This window comes from Acromyrmex echinatior, chromosome 6 (assembly GCF_024713525.1).
Source record: "Acromyrmex echinatior isolate Ae372 chromosome 6, ASM2471352v2, whole genome shotgun sequence".
Taxonomy (NCBI): domain Eukaryota; kingdom Metazoa; phylum Arthropoda; class Insecta; order Hymenoptera; family Formicidae; genus Acromyrmex; species Acromyrmex echinatior.
This window is the reverse complement of record NC_141857.1, coordinates 6,398,323-6,408,572: the sequence shown is the minus strand read 5'-3', so window position 1 is coordinate 6,408,572 and position 10,250 is coordinate 6,398,323. Positions and strand designations below refer to the sequence as shown.

Genomic DNA, 10,250 nt, shown 5'->3' with positions numbered 1-10,250 from the left:
GCAACTTATATCTAACCTCTCATTAACCCCGTGTGAACCTGGATCAGGACCCCACCGTGAAAACCGAGACCTCGATTTTCAAACTGAAAATCTGTAGAGGGGTGTTTCATTACGGGTTACGGCGAGATGCGAATGACATTTTAAACGGACTCGTATGCGCGAACGTTGAGAACACGCATATTTTTCGTCATTTTGAATTTCTGTTCTCTATAACAATTAAATTAAACAGTCAAATTTGCAGATTATGCCATATAATCATCGTACAATATTTTAATAGCAGATTTTTAACAGTAATTGGAAATTAATTAGGATTAAAAATTTTAATATGAAAATATTGAGATTAACTTTCGCATTACGAGTAATTAAATATTGATCTGACATTCGTCCTGATTTTTAGAAATTCATTAATAATTTCATTAATAATTTTTAAGTAATTTTTAGAGTACGCTAAAATTAATAATTATTTTGAAATATTTTGTTCAAGTTGCAGATGTAATAATTAATTAGTATATCGTAAAAATATTCACATTGGAATTTTTTTATGAGAATATCGATTGGTTATGAAGTCATACAATATCATAGATAAAAATACTGGCTTGTCACTAACTACTATTGAGCCAAACCGCTCGTAAAAATGCTGAAAACAGATCCCCTTAATCAAATAAAACTCTTACCGAGTGACGATCGATGTTACAAATATTTGTTGATTTTTTGGCACTAGTCGAGGCGAGAGTACACAAATCAGAGCACGATTCATCGACGAGCAAGCGTGCGCCATTCCGCGTCATCGTTGCGCCATTATTCCGCGACGTGATGATTCACACAATGCCTATCTTTTTTTTTTCGTGACCGTTTTACGCTTTTCCAAGTCCTCCTCTGGATCCTTAAGCAGCTAAGAGCCCGTGATCCGCGATCGCCGTGGCCGGAAGAAGAGATCGAGAGCAGGGGTGCAGCGAAACCTCGAAAACTTCTTTACCGCAACAATGGCGTACGCCGATTTTAAAAAGATCGAACGAAGATTTACCGTCACTTTCACACCTCTCCATGGGTCGACCTAAGACCTATAACAAATACCTTATGGGCGTAATCTTGGTCGGGGCCCTCCCGCTACGGTAGGACCCCTGCGCCGGGCCCCATTATGATATCCGCGGTATTGTCGGGGTGTCGAATCTGTCTACAAATAACCACTAGAGAAATGGTTACTCAGTCTCGCTACTCTCTTTCGCTCCCTTGGCTCTTCCCTTGGCATTCCGCTCCCTTCACCACAGAAGTATATTGCTGTCTCTCGCTCCCTCACTCGCCCGTTCTCCGTGCGTCATCCTCTTACCCCTCACCATTCTCATTCCGTCTCTACCATTCAAAGTGGACTACATTATTTCGTTGTAAGGCCTCGACCACGTCGCATTATCCTAAACATCTAAATCCGGACAGCTGGAGCCCTTTCAGCGATTCTCAACTTAACCATCGAGAGATGTCACTGCACTATTTCTAAATTTCTATATTAGACCATCATACTCTTTTTCGAAAACAATTATTACGAGGTTGAATATTATCAATTTTTTTTTCACTTAAACACATCACTGTACGTTTAATAATAAATTGTAGATTCGCAAATAATGGTTTATGTTATTTTTATAATTTAATGATATCAATAACGGATGTGATACACTACTCAATAATTTTAATAAGAGTTAGTTTTAATAGCGCTTTCCTACAAATCTGTGAAACTTTATTAAAAATCTATTTTATTTCCTTGAGAGCGCGATATATTATATTGTTACATAAAATTTACATTAAAAAATGGGGAGCAACTAAAAATGGAGAGCAACCGTTTGCATTAACTCGTTCCATCTCGAGAGAACGAGTATTATACTATCTTTAGCGTTGATCATGAGAACCACTTCCTAATGAATGCGCCAGAGGTGTCAGAGCAGCAACTGTCAAAACACGACCGGCAAGACGGCGACCGTGCCATCGAGTGCACGACGGAGATAAACGATAGCAAACCGAGAGAAAGACAGAGCGAACCTTTTCACGCCATATTGGATATACCTTCAAAACAGTGCATGCCACCGAAGCCTATCGATAATCGCGACACCCATCCCTTTATTCCATCGTACGAAATTCCCGCAGGCACGTTGCGAACAAAACAGACAGTTGTTGCGGGGTAGCGTTTTTCAGTCTCCCTCCCCTTATCGCGCCCTCTTGTCGAGTTATTGTCGATGCGATCCTCTGGTCAAGTAAACCAACATTTTTCCACGAATAGACTAAAACCCCACAACTTCGTTCAATGTTTTTTCTGTCTTTTTCCTCTTTTAGAGATATAAATAATAAATATTATATAAATAAATATGTGATAATGTTCGATTATTGATCAACATTTTATGTTGCGTATACATTGTTTAATCAATTTGAAATTTTTATCTTTTCGCAATTAATGTTACCTTTCGTTAGCATGCTAGCGAAAAGGTAAATTCATTAATAATTGTTCATATTTTTTGCATAGAAAAGATTTTCACTTGGGTTTAAATCTGTATTTTTAAAGATGATTTAAATGATTTTACTCCCTAAATCGTACATCATTCATTTAGCAAATTATAAAATCTTGGCTGATTCATATTTTAGTCGCTTAAAAATCTTTTCACGTAATCTTTGATCACGGAGTGAAAAAGAATTTAACGTATCATAGAAACAACACGTTGCCACGTCAAACACAGGTTCCATGATTTCTCTTAAAAGTCACCGGCTGAAAGCCACCGCGACGAGCCTGAGAGCAGCGCTACGTAAAAGTTCGCGTATTGCTCCATTCCCCGCATCCCGACGACTCCATCTTCGTGTCTGGAAATCTACCCAGCTGCCGAGCGCCAACGAAGGGGAGAGACGAGGTGAACGTGCGATAGAAGAGGAAGAAGATATGAGAGATGGAGGCAGGAGAGGAAAAGAGAAAGCAAGAGAGAGAGAGAGAGGAAGTGGTCGCATGTGGAGGTATCAGGCAGGGTGGAGTCGACGTTGAGAGAGAACTTAGGCGTGCGCCCTGAGCATATCGGCTTTTCGGGAGAGTCTTGGTCGATGTTCCCTGGTTCCTGGTTAACCCGCAGGATCGGTTACAAGGCGACCCGGCCAGCCGATTGGTTCATTTTGTCAGCGACACCCGCCCACGCCGTGTTATCGCGCAACCACTCTGTCTGTCTGCCTCTCTCTCTCTAGCTTGTCTCTCTGTTTTAACCGCCTCTCCTCTGCTTCTCTCTATCTCGTTTCTACCTATCTCGCTATGCTTATCTCTCCATTCGTCTCTCTGTCTCTCATCATCGATAATCCGGTCTTCCCTCATCGCGTTCTAACACGCGTTTCGTGGCCAACTCGAGCCTACCGGCTCGGTTTTGACCTTCGACGAAAAGAAAAAAAAATAATGAAATAAAAGATCGTCTGGACACGACTCTAAGATTGTTAACGGCCGATGACTTTGCAATTTTTCAATCTGGCCTGGCGTGGAAGCCGTGCGACGTGCGAACCTGTGGGAAGGACGGGACTATTTTCAGCAATAACGTGCTCCTTCTTGCGCAGTATCGTTTTAATCGTGGTGCGACACGCGAGCATAATGAGAAATTGCTAATGAGAGGTTTTATAAATAAAATAATAATTACCATTTCGGGGACGCATACATTTTTCAACGTCGTACAACACGCGCGTGTAAGTGAGTAAAACGCGCGTGTTCCACTTGTGATAGTGATTTCGTTATCACGGGATCGTGTGTCCGGCGTTGTCGAATCGCGCGGCGTAAATGTTAAGCCATTTTAATGCGTCGATGCGTTTAACACGTTTCGTGGATTATGCGCGAAATTTGCCACTCCGTTTAACAGTCAGGACCGGATAGGATGTATAATGGATGCGAGGATGCGGACAAAATACTCATGATGGTCTGTTGTAATGTCATAATAATCTGTTAATATATTTTCGCGCGAACGTATGTACAAGCGCAAATAATAATAATAATAATATTAATATTAATAATATTAATAATAATAATAATAATGCTTCATTTCTTTTTCATATATTTATATATGTATAATTTCGTATCGATAGTCTTTAGGTAAATTACGTGAGTCTTTTACCTATAGTAAATGTATATATATATATATATGTATATTGTATGTATAGTGTACGTACTGTCGTAATATGTTCATATTTATAAGACGGATTATACAAGAATTTTGCTAATCGAGTCTATCTACAAAGAGGAGGGTGAAAGCGTGAGGTTCCTATCATCTCGCGCTTAATAGGATCGATTAGCCATACTCGGCCTCGAAATTCTCTTCTACGCTCTTTTTATTCCCAGAGTGTGACGCAGGCCTTCCCCAAAGAGCCAGGCGATTAATGAAATATACAATGTGTCGCTAGTTTCTACTTAACCTAACGGGGAGGGAATTGGCGGGGGAGGAGCGTAAATTGGCTCGCTTCGGGTATCGCATCACTCTTTTCTATAAAATAAAAGCCATGTTTTTTTTCTCTCGTTCAAACCCGAGCCGTTCTTGTAGTTTTATCTAAAGTGTGAAGCTTTTTCTCATTCTCCAAAAGATGAAGGATTACACTGATATAGAACACATGTACAATCATATAATAATAACATGGATAATCGAGACATAAACAATTATGCTACGAATGTAACTCAAGTCTTAAAATGGTATTACAAATGCACAAAATCGAAATCACGAGGAAGTGACTGTAGACATTTTGGACTCTTCTTATTCTTATATGTATATAAACAATAAATAAAAAAAGAAGAATTACAGAATGTAAGGTTTATGAAAGTGTATCAGAATAATTTTTCAAATGAGATGCAAAAAGAAAGCTGTAATGGAATGTATATATTTTATAAATGAAAATCATGAATGAAAATTATAGTTTAGCAGAAAAAAAAACACGTGTGATTATATTTGATACTTTGTTTTGAAAACTTTGAAGTTTCCTAAGATATCTGGTGACGGTATAAATTTCTTAGCACAAAGAAGAGAGCTATTAAGAAAAAGAAATGGGTCTTATTGATGATCTCAGCACACACAATTGTTGTGCATTTTCATTCATTTTAAACAAAAGAGAAAAATACAAAATGAAGAAGAACTGCTCTTGGGTGTTAGAGAATATTTCGTTGCTACGACATTTTCCAATTTCTCAAATATCGATATCGTAACGCAGTGATTTCTCTAGCTAGATATTGGGAATTCGTGTTTTTTGCGCATCGGCCATTGAGACTTACGATGAAACCATTACCGTAGCGAGTCCAACTTCGAGTTTTCTCGCATTTTCATTTTGTCGCCTTGTAGGTTGGTTTGCTACTTTGACGTCCGATGCCGGCAAAATGCAGGATTTTCATATATATAAGAAATTAATACTTTATCATAAAGAAACAAATTTATGTAGAAAGGAAATCATAGAGTTTCTTTAAAAAAATTTCTTTAAATAAAAATTTTTATAAATTTTTTTCTTTAAATAATTTCAAAATCTCAACACGATATCGAAGAGAAGTTTTTAATCATATAATTCATTTCTTGAGTTAAATAATTTCATTCTCTTGAGCTAAATAATTCCTTTATCAACTATTATACATTTTTGTATAATTGCAACTGAAACGTTCAACGTAATTTTATGTATAACATATACTATGTAATCCATACAAGTGTGCATATTATAATATATGCACATTAGTATATATGTGTATATTATATGTAATGTAGATAACATAGAAAAATGAAAATTAAATATATTTTCGAAAGCGTTCACTTCTCTCATGAAAATCCTGTACAATTCGCTGGTTGATCGATCAATCTCGGAGACTATTCACGATAGAGAGTATCAACTAGAAAGCGGCGCTATTTACAAACTATAAGACTCACTGCATCTGGTTCTTGGATTTCGATGAACGGACGAATTGGGAACGTCCAACGGAAGTTATGTACACGCCCTGATCGTTTGTTTGTTTTTTTTTTAATTCAAGAGATTGCACTTATTTAGCGGATTTGCACTCACTTTTCGAAACGTTTATTTCCGCATTTTATAAGAGCGTCCTATCACACATCACCAAATGAATTCTTCCTAAGATTCATAGTATAGTAACTTTTCATGTCTCCGAGTAGAACTTTCGGCAATGTATCTATGTACTGGTATCGTTGATTCTTCTTCTAGCTCCTTAGATCTGTTTTTCAGTAAAGCTAACTGTTGTTATGGAAGAACGTCATCTTGCTAGATATTGGTTCACATCTTGCATCTATCTTTGAATAATCTCCGTAACTTTATTGATCCTAGTCCATTTCGTTATATCGGCCCTCACGAAACTGCGAAAAGTTCCCTCAGAATGTTGGATCTGCGATACCACGCACACTTATAATTTTCTAGACACAACCGATTCTTCCCTGTGATCCATGATGTTTCTTCTCAAAACCCCCGCCTTCACAACACCTCGAAACTCTCATTCACGACGTCACCGCACCTGTAGCTCTTTTTCGACATTAAACGATTATCTGTATCGACGGCGTTTTGCGATTCGTCGTCCTTGTCGTATCACGCAGGCGAAAAGGGCCTATGGATCTGCGGTCTCGGATTCGCGGGTGGTGGCGTTGCGACCCTTATCAATCCCTGACCTTGGGACTGACCCTGAGGTGTTGGTTGACGGGGAGGTGGGCTTCCTCGAGACGAGGGGGTATGCGGGCTAGGTACAGCCACCCTCAGCGGACCGGTGACTGATAGGTTTGCCGCCATCAATGGTGGGCTGTGGGCCTCCGATAAGCTGTCCGAAAGACGAGATAACCCACCGTCCGATAATCGCGACGTTTCGGATATCCTAGATATTCCCTCGGACAGCTGATGCTGGGGGTGCGGATGGTGTAGCAGACCTTCGTGCGGATGCAATCTTGGCGGCGGCAAACCCAGCGAATCCGGCAGTCTGTAATAGAGTAAAGAAAGAACTGCATTTTCTCTGGAGAAAATACAGTTTAGCAGAATCGCGGTCTATTATGCGACGTTTTATTATTGTAATATATATTGTAGTATATAATATAACATCAATTTATAATTTATAATTTATATGGATGTATAAACTCTTGGATAGAAATCAGTGAGAGTAAACGATAAAATATTTTGAAAAAAAAAAAAAAATTCATGAAAAGAAATTAGCTGCTAAAACTTACCTCGTCGCCGGATCACCTCTGGGTCCTACAGCCTGGAAAGGACTCGACTCCGTGAACCTGAAAATCCCACCACCCGGCATATTCGGATGGTTAGGCTGCGGGCTATGCGGTCCAAATCGGAAGCTCGTCGGTGGGAATTTGAAAGCCGTCGTATGACCGAATCGAAAGTGCGTCTGCGTAGGATCGAAACGGAAGTTCAAAGAGGGTGGTGGCAAAGGTCCGAGAGATCCAAGCGGTACTGGGGACGGTTGGTGGTTCGGTGGCGGCGAGGAACTTGGCGATGGCGGTGATGTTCCTCCGAGGGAAATGTCGGACTCTTCGCTGCTGCTGCCGCCGGGTCCCGGACTCAGAGTACGCCGCGCGTTTCCGTTTCCTTGACCCGACTGTTGCTGCATTCTGCTGCAAATAACGTATAATTCGCGGTTATTAACTGCGGTTATTATCGGTGTATTAAAACAAGATTTAAGAATCGTAAAACGGTTGTCGTTCGATAAGAGCATTCAGTATTTTAGGTAAACGAAGGAAAGTAATCAAAGGAAAGACAGCAAGCAGTTTAATGTAGAAATAAAACTTTGTATAAACTTTAACAAATAATAGATGCGACAGAGAGACTGATGTATGACAACATTAGAACTTATCAATAGTTGGGATGAATTTCTGAAATTCAATCTAAATCACGTAAAAAGTAATATACAGAAAAAAATTAAGCAGTGTACGTATCATTAAAATAAAACAATATAATACGAGGGAGAGATGAGAAGAAAAAAGAAACGCAGAAACCGAGAAATTATGATTATAATATTAGTAAAAATTTCAAAGTCGCGACTGCATGAAGTCTGAATCGCTTGTAGCTTTTCAACAAGGGCGAAGGCGCGTGTGGTCGCGATGAGAATTTTAATTCGTTCCCGCTTTAGGTGGCACATAAGTTGTGGACGTGGTGGATATGCGCGGTACTGAAAACACTTTGTTTCCAGTCATCGCCGCGCAGAGAGCGCAGCCGTAATTAATGAGCGCGCTCATCCTTCCCAGGTGGAGGCGGCCGAGGATTCACGGGAGAGTAACGACGATCTCCCGACGACGGGGCTCTCGCATAAAGGAGGGGATCCACCTCATTACTCGGCAGATCACGTATAGATATGGGAAAACATGGTAAACTTCACACGCGCGCGAAATGACGAATGACCATGCGTTAGGGTAGCCGAGGTGTTGGATGTATCGTCGGAACGGAAAAGATATTATTAAGTCGATCTTACATCACTCTGCCTGGTGCTCCTCCTAGCGGCAATTAAGAATTTATGTGATATCCCAGACTGGATTGATATTAACTTGTTAAGAGCCTTAAGCTTCGCGAGATCACGCGCGATTCCTATCCTTGGAAATCAGGTTTATCGAATCATGGGTAGTCTGATCGATCACGGAATTCCAACGTTGGAATGGGAATGCGAACGTTGAAGCGTCGTGCCGGAAGTGGCGGAAAACGGAGGTCGACTCGATAAATGTCATCGAGGAAACCCGTTATTTCGAAAGCAGCCGATCGTGTTTATCGCCTATTGACTCGCGATTGCATGATGGGAGGGGGTGGGAGGAAAACCACCCTCACTCGGAAATACAAGGATGAAGAGCGCGCGCGAGAGTCGTTCGCCATTCTGTTAAAGACAATGAGGCGTCGCGGTCGTCTTAAAAGCCTCTCGGCCGCAGATCGATCCTGTAGCGAGGCTTCCGAGATCCTCTCGTATTTTCTTTGCTAATCGAGTCTCGAGTCGGACCCGTACTGTTACCACGGTAACGCCTCCTCGAGAGGCGGAAACGTCGGATTGTTCGACTCGTCTCTGTCTCTTTCTCGCGATCAGGGAAAAAAAAAAAACCTGATTGCGATGAACGGTAACCCCGAGACGAGAATCATTCGTCCCCGAGAAACGCGTCCGCGTTTACGATGCAGATCGATCTCATTCGCAATATCTACAATTTTTAATTCCACCGAGAGAGAGATAATAAGATTATTGCAGTATTCCTGTTATTGTACGAAGTTAAGTGTTTTAGTACAATATTTTGATTAAAACTGGTGCTTGTGTGTCCTTAAAAATAAATTCTGCAAATTATCGTTCTGCAGAAAAGGGATCTGGACAGTGGAGAAAAAAAAAAAAGAAATTAATGATATTTTTTACGACCCTTATCACGCTCGAAATATGAATTCTGGTTCTGCTTCGCACCTAAGGTTATTTAATTAACCACCACAAAAATACGTCTTGCATTTTACGTGAATATTCATGTAAGCTCCCTTTCCATCGCGTCTAATGGCGTACTCAGTTAGATTAATATGACACGTCTGCGTACAGGCGAATCCTTCCGACGCGACGGTGGTGTTGAAATAATCTCCGATCGTACGTATCAGGTACCGCGCTAAAAAGACTGAAGAGCTAAAAAGTACGCGATGTGTTAATCAGATGAAATAGCGTCATGTTCTTGCCAACGCAATCGGGACTTGATCGTGGCTGAATTATACTCGTGAATAATGAAATAACCGACCGTGAATACACGCGCCGTTCGATTTTGATTTTGCGCGAGCACGGTCATGGTACAAAAGACAAGAGCCGGCTATTAACACATGATTCAAGATCTGCTATCACAAGCGGGAATGAATCGAGTTCCGTTTTATTACTTGTGCTTTCAATTCTCTGTTCACTTATCTCTCGTTTGTTATCTGATATATCTGTTCCGCCCTTATATATTATATATACATTTATATCCCTCTGATTATTTTTCACCTGTCTGCAACTTTTAATACGTATACATACGTTTATTATGTTTTTTTTACCAATACTTGAATTTATATTTATATTTTCTTATTTATTGCTCCGTCGACGCAGCAAACAATACGTGTACAGTTTTCACACTTTTGTAAGTTTCGCTTTCTCCCCTCCCTCCCTCCCCCTCCTCCCCCCGTCTCATTCTTTCACCCACGCCATCGCCTTTCTCTTCGTCCCCATATGCGAGACATCCGACGCGTTTTAATTATGCTCCTGGACCGCTGGCCTTTATCTTCGCTCTTTCACGAGATACCCGCACGAG

At 40.6% G+C, this 10,250-nt stretch overlaps 1 protein-coding gene across 3 annotated transcripts in view; it reads right to left on the bottom strand.

Moving 5' to 3' along the window:
• Positions 1-3,921: 3,921 nt before the first annotated feature.
• The window catches only part of Optix (optix), a 50,074-nt gene continuing 43,745 nt past the window's right edge, over positions 3,922-10,250 (bottom strand). The window contains exons 2-3 of one of the 3 annotated variants that reach the window (XM_011069292.2): positions 7,182-7,577; positions 3,922-6,970 (exon numbers count right to left, since the gene is read on the bottom strand). In XM_011069292.2, coding sequence (XP_011067594.1) covers positions 6,556-6,970; positions 7,182-7,577 — 811 coding nt within the window. In that variant the 3' untranslated portion in view covers positions 3,922-6,555. Of the gene's footprint in view, positions 6,971-7,181; positions 7,581-10,250 lie in introns of all 3 variants that reach the window. The other 2 variants (XM_011069291.2, XM_011069293.2) reach the window with 2 other exon arrangements.